Source organism: Plectrocnemia conspersa, unplaced genomic scaffold, assembly GCF_051122295.1.
Source record: "Plectrocnemia conspersa isolate PC_06_02 unplaced genomic scaffold, ASM5112229v1 ptg000011l, whole genome shotgun sequence".
Lineage (NCBI taxonomy): Eukaryota > Metazoa > Arthropoda > Insecta > Trichoptera > Polycentropodidae > Plectrocnemia > Plectrocnemia conspersa.
The window spans coordinates 15,825,183-15,842,930 of NW_028277175.1; the positions used below are offsets into that span (position 1 = coordinate 15,825,183).

Here is a 17,748-nt window from a genome sequence, read left to right on the forward strand (position 1 = left end):
GCAAAGATGTGCATTTACTGTACAATACATTTTTTTCTGTATTAAATTATAACATGTTAATTGCTTTATTAAAGCCCAAATATATTATATATGGCATCATTCATAAGATCCCTGTCTCACAATAGAAATGTAATGGGTTCTTTAATAATCAACCTATATCATAAAATTTCGTTATAAATAAATATACCTGTGCGTGTTGCCAAATATAAATATCGATTTTAGCTATTGCTTAATATAGAAAAATATATCTAATATCTAGACCTAATTTAATCTGTATATTGATTTATAAATAATTTACTCGTTGTTGTAACTCATTGTGTTTGTGCAACTTAGCTTCTTTAAAATTAAATTATTTTATTATTAAATTATTACGTTATTGAAATACATTACACAAAAAAATCCATTTTTTCGACAAAAATGATAAACATTTTTGATCGACGTAAAAAACGAAAAATTCCTAATACGACAGATGTGCAAATTTACATACTTTTTTAACATAAAACGCTTTTCTAATATAAAAATAACACAAAAATAATTACATTTGTAAAAAATTGAAGGCCATCCCTGAAAACTATGCTTTCAAAGCAATGCATGAAATTTATAGCTTCCTTTAATTTACAGGCAGCAATTATATCATTACAATACATTGCAAAGTTTTTAATTCCAATTTCGACCCCAATGCTCATCAATATAGCACTGAATCGTTGACCAACCGATCGCGTGAAACCAACAACACCAAACTGTGAATTTGCGAATTGTTACACAATCAGACCAGTTTGATCGATTAATACCATAATGTTCGGAATAAACGAAACATGTATGTATGTTACTTACTAACGCACGTCCATTCCACACATTATATAAACAATAAGAATCGATTGTTGCAACCTCAACCATTACAAATTGCTAATGTATACTAAAAATTATTATTATATTACAATTTAAACGTGATATTGATCTTTACGAACGCACTGAAATCACACCGTACTAACTTACATATATTAACGGCTATAGAAACCTCACGAGCGTAGTACTCCAAAAAAAACGCGTGAAAGCAACGATCTCTGCGACCAGTTCACTTTCTACGTATTATACATATTAATATTAATTTTAGAGTCATGTTTTACTATATTTTATCAAACGTATCGAATAAATAATTATACCTTCTGAAATTTTTTCCTACAAAAAATGCAACAATGTAATCGCAGTAGTAATCCGAAACAATCTAAAATGTTTTAATAAATCTATATATCTATGGTTACTATATAGGTATAGATAGTGTAAGTAAACATAAAAAATAGCAATATCCTTAATATATATAATTCAACATACATACAAAAATAATATAATCTGTTTTATTGATTAAAAAATAATATATTTACGAACACAATGAATAAACTGTAAATCAACTAATATATTGCTTTTTAACATTGAAATACCTGTTACCATCAATGTATTATTTCACATTTATTTTATTTTAACGAGGACGTGAAGAGAAAGCACAGATTTTACTATTGTAAATAGACATCTAATAATGGTATAAATCATTGAATACCAATTACAAGACTGATGGCTTAAATACTGTAAAAGCACCGATTCATTATAAACATATATATTATGTCTAAAAGATTAGAATTGTGGGGATCACATAGAGCACTCGTTTGTGAGGGATCTTATTCTTGAATTTTTTTATTATTATTCTTATACCTGATTTTCTTTGTATTTCAAAATAAACACAAAAATCCCAATACATCATTGTCTAGTTCCATAATCAATTAAAAACTAATTCCAATAATATTACAATAAAATTGTAATGTGGTACTGTGGGGGATCTCATTTTTAAAATTCGCGTTAGTTACTCTGACCAAAAGTGATTATTTATCAACAAGGATAAACTAGACAATAGTGCGATCACACAAAGGCTCTTGTTACGACTAAAACTAAATCCCCATAAATGACACGCAAGGTTTGAATGAATATTTCGAACGAATCGGTCACGAGTAACAATATATCACCGGAAGACAAATAGCACAATTCAACCTTGGAGATATCAGGCAATCAAATGTCACTTTCTAAAGGCGTATACTTATTTCGTTGTTCTAAGAAGTGAGTGCAACGATTGGCTTTGTAGCTCTGAATACTTAAGCCTGAACTCCAATGAGGAGAGGGCAGTCACCCGGCAGATTACGGCAGAGACTCGAAAACTCCGGAAGACACTGAAAGAAACTAGCAGACGCCCGCCCGCCTGCAGATAATATAAGTTCATGGACGCTCACCTCCCGAAAGGGACTCCACTATACAAGCACCTCAATAGAGAGGGAACAACATCCTATCACTGCCACGCCTCTGAAAATATTTCACTGACATCATCCCTCTACCAGCTTCTCCACCACCGCTCGGAGAATAACAATATTGCAATATGTAATATAATCTAATAAAATTCTTACTAGTTTCAACCTGCGTCTTACTGGCTGCAAAATCACACCCTTCAGGGTCAGAATTCCGAAAGAATTAATACTGATTTTGCAAAAAAATTTCCACAAATGTAAGATAACTTGTTTTTAAAAATATCATTTGCTTTATCTAAATACTCATAAATCATTAAAATAATAAGGTTATTGATTTTTATACATAAAACATCATATAATTAATATTTAAAACTGCGATTTAGATTATTTTTTAAATACTACAGTAGTGATGTAATAATTATTTTTTGCTATAGCATAAAAATACACATGGTAGCAAAAACATAATTACTGCAATTAACCCGAGTTTTTTTATCAATTTTTATTAATGTTAAATTGTAACATTATCAATGTAAAAAAGAGGGTCACCTATTTTTAAGCCAATAAAAAATAGCTGAAATAAAACTAAAGCTATTTTTTATACATATGCTGAAGAATCACGTTTTAATTCAAGTTTTAGCACACTTATGAGATAATAAAAAGCACAAAATTACACGTTACAAAATCCACATTTATTCATGCAGAAAGAAACATATTTATGGCCAAATCGTGATCTTTCTCTTTGCCGCAAAAGATCATTTCAACTGAATTATTTTAATAGCATTCAAATTTATCATAGCTGAAAATGCATAGAAATAATTACGATTCAACTAACAATAAAAATATTTAGAAACGGAGTAATTGCCAAAAAGAGGCTCTGTGGGGCAGGTTGCGGAATTAAAACCGTCGACCTCAATATCGCAATAAATCTCAACTCAAAATTTCGTCACACAGGTGGATTTTTTCATAGGAATAACCTAATGACATAAACTCGAATTTATCTAAAGACGGATATGAAACGAGAAAATTGAAAAAAAATAACAAAAAAAACGTAGCACCATTTCAATAAACAAACTTTCATTACAACTTATTGTTTATCTTTGTGTATTATCTAACTTTATATGTTATTTTATTAAATTCTTTATATCTCTCACATATTCGACTTTTTTTTACTTTATTAATATTTTTAATGTTATCTTATAGTACATGGTAATCGAGTTTACAAATCTATATTTATTAATAAAAAATTTACAAAATATTTTTTTTACCTATTATTAGAAATTTTGTAAATCACTGTTTAAAAACATATTTTTAAATATTTCTGTTATCGTATATTTGAAGCATACAAATATTAAATCTAAAACGCTTTATTTGAGCTAAATAATACACATTTATTTTCATAAATTTTAAAAAGGGTCACATATTCAATGTATCATAAAATATTTTTTCTATCAAATTTAGATTCAGAAGAACGATTTACCGTTATCAAATTAAGGCATACCTTTAGCCAAATAAAAGCGAAAGTATAATTTGTCATATAAAAAATCGCTAACCGCTAATAGTGGGGCAATAAATAAACAACTATGCGATAATTATAGCTTCCATGAACAGCAGCTTAAAAAATACCGATTAAAAAATAATGTAAACAAACTATTATTAGCATTTTCAAAATCCTAAATCAGCATTCCACTTTATCGCTCCACAAAGAAAGATCATCATTGATTTAAATGAGGCGAATAAACGTTTAGAATATATTAGAGAGAAAGCGCAAATCAACATACATCATAAAATTCCATAATCTAGTTTGAGCGATTACGATTTTGAGTAAAAAACAATCAAATTTTTTTATACTAGAATAAAATTCTAATTGTGAAAATTGGCAATCAACTGCTCCGACCCAGAATCGAACACAGTCGATATCAAAAGTTAAAAAAATACCTATACGACATTGAGCTGTGAATGTACGCTGTAAAAAATATATGTAGATTGCTATATTAGAGAGACACTAAGATGTTTGTTACGTGTGCTAATTTCTAATGCTAATATTATATAATAACTCAATGTTTGCGCTCATTATATAATAAGTGTTAATCATGACAAGAAATTACTTGTTAAAATATATGTACATATATACTAAAAAATATATTTAAGTTAAACATCTCAAAACACAATAGGATAAGCTAATAAATATCGGTCGGCGACACAGATAAAGACTGGTCAAGGCGATAGAAAATATTTGTGAGAGTAAAAGTCATAAAACATAGTTAAATATTCATTCAAAACATGTATGTTAATTAAAAAAGCTTTACAATGTTGATTAACTTTTTGTAGCGCTTTCACTATTTGCTAAATTAATACATTAAATAAAAGAAATAGAAAAAACGTGTTTTTTTTAGGCAAAAAACATTTCTAAACTGACAATTATCACGAGTGAATTTTTTACTATTTCTAAATTAAATTTATAAGAACAACATTATTTTATGATTAATAAATACTAATTAAAAGTAAATAAAAACGTCTTAAAAAAATATAATTAATAATAAACATACAATAGTCTACCCGTAATTAACAGAAATCGCTATATTTTAAGCTTACTGCTAATAAATTATAAGTTTTAGCAAAAAAAGCTATCTTCAATTTAGGGGGAATAATTACAATATAGTTTAAATAACACTGAACAACTAAATTTAATGATCAAGTAACAATAATAATTAATATTATTATTCAAATCGCAATAATAGTTTAAAACCATAAAATAACTTTTGACTAAAATATTGAGAATAATTTTGTTACAATACTTAGCATTTAATAACCATTAAAATGTAATTTAATGACCATAATATTCGGGAACTACAAGTGAAAATATATTATATCGTTGAAATATTAACCGTCTATTTATGTTAGCAAATGACTGGTTTTTAAATTAGATTGAACACCAATTTTATATTGATACTTAAAAAGCAATGCGTACAATAATGAATTAATTAAAAGCAGCGTTTTCCAAAATCTTAGTATTATTTTAAAGAGTGAAATAATTCAGCGACATCATTTTTACATTTTTTTACCTTTGTTATCACATTCCGATATTTAAAAAAAATGCGCCTCAAAGTTTACGATCGCAGATTTTTTACCAAGTGAACAATTTATACAAAATTGCATGGCCTTTGAATTTCTTTAAAAAAAATTACCACTATAAATATTTGTTAAGTTGTACAAATCTTACGTGAACTATCCATCAACTGACTGAGAAACTAAACCAGTCTGATTCAATAGTGCATAGACACATAAAGAATATTGGGAAGGCTTGGAAACAAATCAACGCATATCCGCATATTCTAAGAGCTTCTGTGTCTTGAAGCTGGTCAACTTTTCTAGATCATATGATAACTGAGGATGAGAAATGGAAGTTGTACCACAACAATCGTCGTGGAAGACAGTAATTATCCAGAACCTACCGCGAAATTCGAGTTCAGTGTAAGAAAGTTATTTTTACTGGCCAAACAATAACAGCAAACTTCTCTTATGATAGGTCTAAATTTGACAACAGAACTCGAATAATTCTACAATACGGCAATGCGTTTCCCCATCTGGCAAAATTGAAATTTTATCTCATCCACCTTATTATCAAGACCTTGCTCCTTTCGACTACCATTTATTTCGATTGATGAAACACATCATAGATAGAAAATAATATTTAAATTCAGGCGATGTTAAAATAATGCTATGGAATATTTTGCATCAAAGCCTCTTTAACAGTTTATGCCAATATCGAAATATGACAAGACGGTTATACCTTTTGAATAAAATTATATTTTAAATCATTGAAATAATATTTAACAATTAAAAATGATTTGTTTGACATTAATTTGGATATTATATACACAAATTGAATTTTCACTAACTACAAAACTAATTAATAAGATTCAAACACTACCAGCGTGGTTTATTATTTCTTAATCTATTAAAAAAAAAAAAAATAAGAAATAATAAATAAAAAAATACTTATTTTTATTATTTGTAAATATAGCTACGTATACATTTACACATATCAAATTGAATGTACGTATTTATATCTATATAACCCTTACATTATTTGATCAAACTGAAGCAAATTTTGTATAGATACTTTAAGACCCTATAAGAACATATACACCCTCTGTGCTCACCCTATCCCTCCCCATATATTGTTAAGTTTTACTATAAGATGTTAAAAAATATTCACATTACTTCACTTCACCGTCATTCTGCAAATCCTAAATTGTGCATATATTTATGTGAAAATAAATTTTATGTATTAAATAAGATATTTTAATTATGCTGTTAATTCTCAATTTAATATACTTATTAACTACAAAAAAAATATTTTAATAATAATATTTTATATATTAGATAAAACGAAAAGGAATTATTTACAAAAAATATATACAATACTTATTCCGAAAGATAATTTTCATTGTTATTTAGGATACTTTGCCACAATTTGGGTAATTTTTTGGATACCTCTTTTGTAAATTCTTGTGGTTTTGATTTAAAAAATAATCTAGATATTTTTAGATGTCATCTTTTGCATTGAAATATTCTATTTTCTATCACCTACTATCAAAATTAAAAATAATAATTATTTTAAAAAGCAATAATAAATCAATTATAAACCCCATTATTTTAACATTTCTGAATTAACTTCAAAAATACGCATGTAATATAATACGACTTTCTCTTATTAAAAATAAAAATAAAATGCGTTTAAAACCCATAAATAAATCCTTCAATGTACCAAAAATTGCCCAATTATATGAATAAAATAAATGCATTTTCGCGTTTTGCACGCAAAGTTAATTTTAACTGCTTCGCATTACCCGTTTATATATTAATTTTTCAATTAATTATCCGCTAAATTCATGATAAATCACCGCATTTTAAAGCACATATTTCTCCTAATTATTCGACGAATCGCCTAAATCTTCTACGCATTTCAGTCGGTTAACTTCCATAAAAAATACATATATACTTTCACCAGCCGCCATAATCGTTCTGTTAGTCATAATTAGACACTTATTCCTATATAAGAGAGCGCCCGTCTAAACGTTAGATTTTATGAACCACGAATTTGGTAGCTTTCTTTTTTATCTTTACGATAGATTTTAATTAAATTAATAAAATATTTGCAAATAAATATTTTCTCTACGTAGAAAACGTCATTATATCTAAATTGCTTAGAAAGTTGAACGTTTTGCCAAATAATCATGAGAATAGTTCACTAATTATAACATCATTTAAATATTATCAACAGCGTGTCGAATTAAAAAGATTTAAGAAAATATTATATATTTAAACTATTGCAAATATTTGCATGTGTTTTAACCACCGTGAATTTATTTAATTGAGTCACGTTTTTCAATTGCAGTGTCTCTAATTGTGAATAAACTAAAATTTCGACATACTTTCAACTAAAAAGTTCTAAGCTCAAATTCCAAGGTGTCACAATACAATTAATGCATTCTTCACACTACAAGAAAAAAGTGCTGTAATATTTTAATTATTACTACCAAAAAAATCTGATTTAAAATTATTTTGCTATTTTTTATATGTTAATTTGACTTGTAACACTGTTTTACTAAATAAAAAATATCACTAAATTTATTGTAGATATATTATATAATACATTTAAATTAATTTACTTTATGTATTATAAAAAACTAAGAAAATATTGTTAGTCGCTTTTTAATTATAAACGAGTTTGTATTATTTTTTAGCATATACGTATTTTGACGTATTTTTATAACGCTAACATATTTAATAACTGAATCATTATATTGTATAAAGCACACTCCCATCTCACCATATTTATAAAGTCTTAGTCTAACCATCAATCTAAAATAGAAAGTGCATTTATATTATTAATATCATTGACAGTAATGCGACAGCAACAAACAAAAATATATAACTACATACAACACAACATTTCGATTCGGATTTTTTTTATTGAATATTTAACTAAATACTTTATAGACAGGTGAAAATAAAATCAAGATAACCCATGTTAAAATAACATATATATCGCATTGTAAACCCAGCATTTGCTAGTTGCAAGTATATTGATTAAGAGTAATACAAAATTATAAATATTATTGCCATTAGTAATAGTCTACAACAGATTGACAAAAACAAAATATTAAACCAACATTGACAAATTCAATAAAACAGTTCAAGTGATAAACCCATCAAAAAAATGTTATTTATGAGTTTTTACATATTTACTGTACTACTAACCTCAGATTTCAATTAAAAATTAGTGGTCAAAACACAAATTGATTCAGTTTTGCATAAGGGAATCAAGAAATTTCACTATCGTTACAAAGATTTATAATATTTTTGATAATACAGTGAATGTGTATTACCTGTGAAGTTATATTTTCACTGACGTTTCAGTAAAATTATATCAAATAAATTTCCACCGGTAAATATATATTTCTACTAGAGAAAATATAATTTAATTAATAGTCCAGTGAAATTATATGCTGATTTAAGCTGTCGTTGAAACATCATTTTAGAAAACGTCCATTTGCTGTTCAAACCCAAACATAAACCAAATAAACGAATTAAACAGACTCAACTATAGATATAATTAAAGTTCTAAAACTAACAACAGTTTTAGAACTTTGTTTTGGTTTAATTTATTTTAAATATTATAGTATTTTTTTAATGAAATGACATGGAAATACGCGTACCAGATCGTCCGTTTGTGAAAAATAAAATTTTACTGATACTGGGCAGTGAAATTGGAAAACAATTGTTTAATACATTTTAACTGGCTAAGTTAGTGTAATTATAAGTGAAAATATATATTCTCTAGTAAAATACATTAAATGTCACATACACAATAAACACCGTTAAACATTATAAATACTAAAGCAAAATCCTTTTTTTTTAATGTAGTATAAATTCAACCTACTTTTTAAATGTAATTTGATCGAATCTGTATGATTGATGTGATAGATATTTGATTTACCGGACACATCTAACAGGCCAATTGCACATCGTCCACAACTCTGGATTAATAATATAAATAATACAGCTATACATCAAAAATGCTTTCTCCATTACTAAACATTTTTTAACTAAATCTCAAATTGGGCTAACCACGCGCATTGAACGTCGATTATCTCTCGAATGATAGGTTTCATTTCCTCGTCAGTCAGATCATTTACAAAATTATTCTTCATAGGCAAAAAATGACGTGTACTACAAATACCGAAAAATACCTTTCTCTATCATTCCGCACGCGACCTTTTTAAATTAGCCACATATGAACGTTTTTTTCATACTATACAAAACAAAATGTTCTCTATGGCGGAAGTCAATTTACTTTCTATCATCCAAGTCCAGCGATCAATTAGAAAACTACTAGCGAGTACTACAATTTAGTACCTGGATACAAATCGCATTATCGAGAGCTTTCTATTCGCGATGACTTAATTTGTAACTTAAAATTAGCAACGATGTGATATTCAGTGCATTTATAAGATCGTTATGTATTTTACATACATGTTATTCCTAAACCATTTTGTAATAATTAATATACTATATACTCATGCAATATTTAAATGTACAGTAAAAAATACCTCCTCCATCCCCGCATAGGTTTACTCCTCAGATCTTCTTCCGTGAGTCCATAGAGTCCTATGCATGCCAGGAACCAAGCGGTTACCAACAAGTAGCATATTACTATCACTCGAAACGGCAGCAAAACCACAGTGAATATGGCAGTCTGAAAAGAGAAACATAAGTTGAAATTTTTCAATCGCATACGACCTTAAATATGTGACCTTATACAATAGGTTCTAAAATTATATATGCATGCGAATCGCTCACGGACAGCGAAACCTTACATCTATATAACGTGACTTACGTTTGAAAATATGCTATTTAATATAAAATCATTCACCGTTTCGATAAGATTACTATATATATAACAGTACCTAATGTTATATATAGTAATAGTAATCTCATCGATAAGACCACTATGAACTATCAATCAAGAAATGTACATAAAGTAAACAAACAGCTATATTTATTCATGTCTCTTTACATTAAAAAATTCAACGTTTTAAAAAACAGTATTAACTACTTAATTTAATGCAAAATAAACCCGTTAATCTTTCTCCAATCAAAAGTAACTGGATCAAAGCTATGACCGATTAACTTTTAATCGTGTTGCAATTTTCTTGATTATCTGAGATAGCTTGCATCTCGATATACTAATCATCTTTTTTTACATTTTTATGTTCATTTTAATTATGAGCATGTGATCCTAAGAAATTTACTAACAATTTTCAAAATGTTAAAGTCGAGTTTTAAATTAGGTTACTAACTTCTAGTTAATATAACCTTGATTTTGTATCAGTCAGGTTTAAGATATCCATCTATAGCAAAACAGCTTTAGATGTCAACAGTACTTATTAGAACACCACGCTTTAAAATTTGTCTGAATATAAATTTTAGCAGTCATTTGGACCTTAGATTTCTTTATATTTTTGCAATGCTTAAATCTGGAATATACAATATGCTGTCCGTCAAACGATTTCGAGCGTTCGCCAATACCTAAATACATACAAATATAATCTACAATTGTCTTAAGAAAAATGACAATTAAATACGAAAAAAATATGTTTTATAACCAAATATACCTTTCGTTTTTAAACTAAAATTCAATTAAATCACAGTCACTAATCTTAATTAGGTTACGGATTACTCGTTGAAAAAGTGATTATTTTCACGCAATTAGAAACATATTTTTTACGTCTCAAATTTCATTGTTGTCTGCTAGAAATCTGAAAATATGCAGGATAAAAGCGCATTTTTTTAATTGTTCGTACCCAGTTTCTAATAAAATCTGTCAGTTAACATTTTTCACTAAAACACGATAAAAAGTTATTATTAAAATTATATAAATAATCGCTAGGCGCACAAATTAATTATCAATAGTTACCAGTTATACTTAACAAAATTCCAAAAGAAAATGCTAATTTTTAACTGTATGAAATAGACTAGTATGAATTAAACATAGTTCAGTCCAGATGCTGTATATGTATTGTCCTGACACCTGATGTACTAAAAAAACGATAATTTTGTAAATACTGATCTCATTGATATAAAACAGTTTGATTTTTACACTTTTCATGGATTTATAATTTTAAATTTACCCACAGAATAGAGAGTGTTTCTTCTCGAGAATTTTTCGAGAAAAATATCAAATCGGCAATTAAGAACTAAGAGTATTTGCAAAAATGCGGATTCGCATTTTTTTACAAAAAGTTCGATCGACAACCGACTACTTTTCAGCATCCCCAATTGTCTCGTTTAGTGTTTCTTCTCGAAAAGTATTTTTCGAGAAAAATGTCAAATCAAGAATTCTCACTTCTTGAAAAATTTTCTGATTTCTCGAGAAATTATATAAAGCATTTTTTATTATATAAAATTAAATTTGTATGAATATTTTTAACCATTGCCGTTTCTATTACGCTGCATAAGTAAAGGCAGGTTCATGCCTAATATGCATGGAGTCTGGAAATGATAAAAATTATTTTAAAAATTTGAACATTCGAACTCGCCTTATTTTTGCTTTAGTAATAAAATAAGACACTCAGATAATATAATTTTCTGAAGGTGTTCGTGCTAAGATGTTTGAAAATATGCATACATTTTCGGAAGATTGACAGAATTAAAATTACCAACAATTTTATTAATTTTATTTTCTGTTACTTTAACCGGCCGGCGGATTTATCTTTGATTTGATAATCTAAAAACCTGCTCCGATGAGAAAAAAAATGCATTGGAATCAACAGAATGCGAAACTATTTAGGGCTTATTTTTGTAGCGCAGCAACAGCTGTTATTGACAATTGTCTCACGATTATTATTGAGAGCCGAAGGTGCCTTAAATTTTTTGTTAAAACAGTTGGATAATATCAATTCTGCGCAAAGCTCGAAATTTCAACGGGCAGTTAAAAAGAAATAAAATCGAAAAAAACAGACATTGCTGTCATTAATTAAATATTTGCAAAAGCCAGAATCTTTCACAAGTCAAAAAAATAATGAAATATGTAAAATGGGGAAAGAAATTATTCGCCAATTATTTAATGGTTCGACGAATTGTAAGAACCTTTGCGACTCTATTAAAATATTAGAATCCATAGAAGAAATTAAAAATTTATAATAAATTTATCTCGGTAACGAGCGTTTCGGCACGATTTTATTGCTTTTGACGTGGATTTTTGACTTCTGAGAAGAGATAATTGGTTTTTGCGCTCTCCTATTTGGCAAAATTTATTTTATTCTGACTCGTAATATTGTTATAAAAAGTCTTAATATAAATTCTTGATAATCGAGTGTTTTCACCGCGATGGCACGATTTTATTGCTTTTGACCTGGATTGGAAGTTATCAAGTCACTATATGGCAACACTGAGCAGCAAAAAAACACGACTAATTATCAGATAAATATTATGAGTAGATATTTTTAATGCCTAATTTAAAATATGATTTCAGAAAATATGTTGCAACGGTAGTTAATTTTTATATTTATTTGTAGCATAAAAATGGTTAACTCGTGCCTATTATGATTTGTTCAAGATGCTAAAAATATTTAAAATGCCATTTTTGTCATGAGGCCCGGAATCATTGTTTTTCCAGGGCCCGCTGCGTACACATTTGATAAATAAAAAAAATGATCTCATAATGAAGTAATATCATATGTATAAAAAAAACATTACAATTATCACCATTATATGAAATCAAACATATATTAAAAGTCTCTTAAGAAATATTTTAACTGGAGAAGGAAAAAAATAATCTGCAATACTATATATTATATATTCTTTACGTATTATTAATATTTAATAAATAGAGAGATACATATACAATAGATAGATAATATAATAAAATAGTTCGTCGCATTGTTTTCTTTTTAAATTACAAATATATAGTACATGCAATATTACTTCCGATTTTTAAATATCTAGTTAAATATTTTTAGAAAAGTAATCAAAATGCAATCACTGGTATCTATTGAAATATCTCAAAAAAATTGCACATGCGGATCAAAATATATACGTTTCATCCATAAATATACATAAGTGTGAGCGATTAACGAAGCAAGAAGCCCAAGCAGAGCACGACGAGACGTCCGTTCGTACGGTACTCCGAAAATTGTTGCGGAGCGGTTAAAAAGCACAGTTAAAACAGGCAGTGTCATTCAGCATTTGAAATTAACCATTCGCACAATTGATTTATTTTCTAATTTACTTTATAAAAAAACAACAACAACAATGCGTATCAAGATGTAATTTAAACTGACCCAAAATAACTAGTAAACGCGTGATGAATTGGCGACGAAAGATAGGAAAAAATCATAAAACCTTTCACGTTCCCACGATTTGCACTGGCAGACCAAGTTAACCTTACGGTCGCCTCTGCCGATGGAACCCTTGATCATTGTCATTGCTAAGCCATTGATGTCCATCTTCACTTTTTAATCGAAAGACCTCTGAAGAATCTTTTATTCCACGTCGATAATTAAACTTCGCCCTATCTCAAAACGTCTAAATCCTTAATTATAAAAAATAAACAAAAACAAAAACGTATTCATATGTTCATTATTTTTTTTTACACAAGCACTCGATTAATAAATAACATATTCAAAATAATAATATTATTTTTAATTAATATATTTACCATAACTAATTTACTAATTAATGGCCATTGCTTTAAATATTAAAAAATATAATTGAATAATAATCTAAGCGCTAATAAAAAATATGTTTGTATTGTAAAACTACTATTGCGATTATATAAACTAATTAATACACTATAAACAATAACGTACAGAATTTTTATGGTAAAAAAATATAAATGCTCATTTAGATAAAATAATTAAGTTTATGGCATTAAGTTTACGTTTCAAATATATTAGGCGACAGAAAAGATCATGGCAATTTAATCATATTATATTTTAGTTTAAAATACGAGTGTGACTTGTAAATTAACATTTCTATTAAAATTTAGTCAAAACTTTTTTAATGTGTATGCATAATGCAAAAATATGGTATTTGAGTAAAAATAAAATTATGTACGATAAAACAATATTTTTTGCCATGAGTTACGTAACTATCTCTCAATAGTTGCATAAAACCATTATCAACTACGACTCTTACTTAGTCGGGCTTTCAATTCAGTACACCACGCGATTAAAGGATAGGCCCGACCTCCTACCTGTGCTGTCGCGAGTGACAACTGCGGTGAATTTAACCGGCGCAAAACTATTGATGGTCTTTTGAATCACTGACAATTTTAAATCCGTTTACTGAACGGTTTCTTTTGTGCGAATGAAGCAACTGCTGCTGAAATCACCAACTTGTTCCTATTATAATTGACAAAATGGTATCTAAAATTTAAAACAGAACTGATAAAAATCGTTCTGATATGCATTTAACGTGACGAGATGTACGAATAACTGTTCTATTTGAAATGGATACTAAGAAATTAATATGTCAGAGAATCTGCACGCACTAGGTGCCGGGAAAAAAAGAAAATTCTTCCTAGACTCACGAACTGCATGATTATAATATTGATGAATCAATATTGAAGTGCTCTATATACAATTGCATTGAAGTCAAATCAAATATCGATAATCTAATCATTGACATGAATCATCATTTTCTGTGGTTTCTTAAGTCACGCTTTATACCTAGAAGCAACGGTGATTTACCGCCTAGACGCGACACGATTTACATGCATACATTTTTGCTTAGCATAATGAGAAAAAAGGGAAAAGTGAACGCATAATTAATTTCACGATCATTCGGTCAAGTTCCGAATGTTACGCATTTCTCGCAGCGTGCGACCTTCTAAAAACGGCAACCGGTTCCGCAGACGTCTATTGTAAAGCAGCCGCAACACGCCACGACGAACAGAAACTCATTATCTTGGACTTAACAGTTGCAGTCGGACGTAACGCAGACAGAGATGTTGATACAATAATTACATCCATGTCAAATGATTTATTACATTATATAATTGGGTCAACCGGCTTCGCCAAGGGATTAGACTTAGAACGCCTAATATTCGTTTAAGCGAATTAAATATGCATCGAAATGCATAATCGTGGCCATGAGACAGTAGAGAAACTACCTAGTTTTATATAGAGAGCGAGATTACATATCAATAATTTAATAAGCACATAGATCATTTTAAAACTGCCGACTCTGATTTTATAAAACACAACATTATTATCACGCGTCATAATCAATTAAAATAACTTAAGACAGTATGTTTTTATTAAGTAATTTTATATACAGGAGTTAGTAATTAAAATAATTTCGAATAATATTGCTTAAGAAACTCATCCGAATAGTAAAATAATACTTAAACAGGAATGCAACACTAAAATCTAAAATGACACATCGGAACTTCATTTTTATTTTAGACTGTTTTTTAAATTCAACATATTTTGTATACGAAAATTTCATTGAAACAAAATGTAATATACTCTAAGAGTTATTCTAGGTGTTCAGGTATGCAGATGACATTGACTTCATAGACAGATTTTGACAGCAACTGTTCTTTTCAAAGAATAAAATCCTAGTTTCAAATATATGTAAGCCATCCACAAATAATGACTGATATATTCTGTAAAATAGCGCGGAATTATACATATTTGTTATGGCAAATGTTAGTGATCAAGCAGGGCTGTCATTTGGGAGGGGCAGATTGCAGCATTACCGCCTTCCCTTGAATTTGGCCATAAAATACATTGTGTTAATGAAATCAAAATATTAAAAAAAACTACCACTGACTGGCCAACCTTTGCTCCCCCCCCCCACCTCCTGAAAAAAATGTTAAATGACGTCCTAGATTCTAAGCCGGAAGTTCTCGGGTTATACCTCAAGAAAAAACAGTCTCGAATCTATTCTGAAAATACTTTTAGTGAAATAATATCGAGATACATTTTCACTGGTAGATATATATTTTTACCAGTGAAAATATAATTTATCTAGCAGATCCTAATCAAATTATATGGACTTTTTTATACATAGTAATATATACATTACAAATGTTACAGTGTATGTGTATTTTTCAATGAAGTTAAATTTTCACTAGTGTAGTCCAAATACATTTTTACCAGTAGATATGTATTTCTACTAGCGAAAATATAATTTAACTGATGCAAGTGAAATTATATGCTGCTCTGAAATGTCTAATTTTTGTTCAAACCCAAACCTAACCTACACGAATTAAACAAACCCAACTTTATTTAACGAAAGTTTTAAAACGAATTATCAATCCCAAAATATAAACTAAGCCAACTCATCTCTCAATATAAAATAAGCTGAATAAGATATACAGACAGACGTCGCATCTCGCATATTGCTCCATAGTTTGTCTGCACTTCGATATTACACTATATTTTAAAAATATGATAGCTATCCTTACATATACTACGGACTTCTGATATGAGAGTATAGGTCGAAGTATATTCAAACCGAATTTTCGTCAATATGAGGGCGCAAAAACAATCACTTCTCAGAAGTCAAAAATTCACGTCAAAAGCAATAAAATCGTATCGGCGCTGTTGCAGTGGAAACTCTCGATAACTCGGTAACCGGCACGGTTTTATTGCTTTTGACGTGGATTTTTGATTTTTGAGAAGGGATAATTATTTTTTGCGCTTTCCTATTGGTCAAAATTTGGTTTAGATGTGCTTCAATAGATTCTCATTCATTGTAAGTGGTAATTTTGTTACAGAAAGTCATAATATGAACGCTACATAACTGAGCTTTTCCTGAGATTTTATTGCTTTTGACGAGGATTCTAAACTGGGACATTCTGAAACATTTTGGTGAAGGGCATTTGTTTCCTCTTGAATTTGGCCAGAAAAATGTATGCAATTAAAGAAATACGAATCATAATGAAATCGAAATATTAAGAAAACGACCACTGACCGGCCGACTTGTGGTCAAGGTGAAATCCACGAAAGAAGACCAGTTAGACAAAAAGCTTCATAGGCAAGATCGACGCGCTGAAAAAGGACAATAGCCATGGACAGATCCGAGCTGTGATATTTACTTGATAAGGGCGGTTTTCACCAAGTACTGTGATGATAATGACGATGATTAAAAATCATTACATTTTTATGATAATAAATATAGTTATATACATATAACTTTTGGTTTATTGAAACCAATAAATAATCTACATGTTATTTTAATAAAAATAAATTCGCATAAATAAATTATTATAGACAGATGTTATAAATTAGTTAAATTGTATGTTATTAATTATTTACACGTGTTGCGCATTATTATGTCATATAATCGCAAGACAGTCGCTTGAGCTTTGTCGCATCATTTTTGGAGCAACGTGTGGCGGATGTGGTGACACCGACGTGAACTGAACACAAAAATATAA

At 28.7% G+C, this 17,748-nt stretch overlaps 1 protein-coding gene across 3 annotated transcripts in view; it reads right to left on the bottom strand.

Moving 5' to 3' along the window:
• Positions 1-17,748, bottom strand: part of LPCAT (lysophosphatidylcholine acyltransferase) — a 38,425-nt gene that overhangs the window by 15,541 nt on the left and 5,136 nt on the right. For all 3 annotated transcript variants that reach the window (XM_088197248.1, XM_088197247.1, XM_088197249.1), the window contains exon 2: positions 9,908-10,053. In XM_088197248.1, coding sequence (XP_088053374.1) covers positions 9,908-10,053 — 146 coding nt within the window. The remainder of the gene's footprint in view (positions 1-9,907; positions 10,054-17,748) is intronic.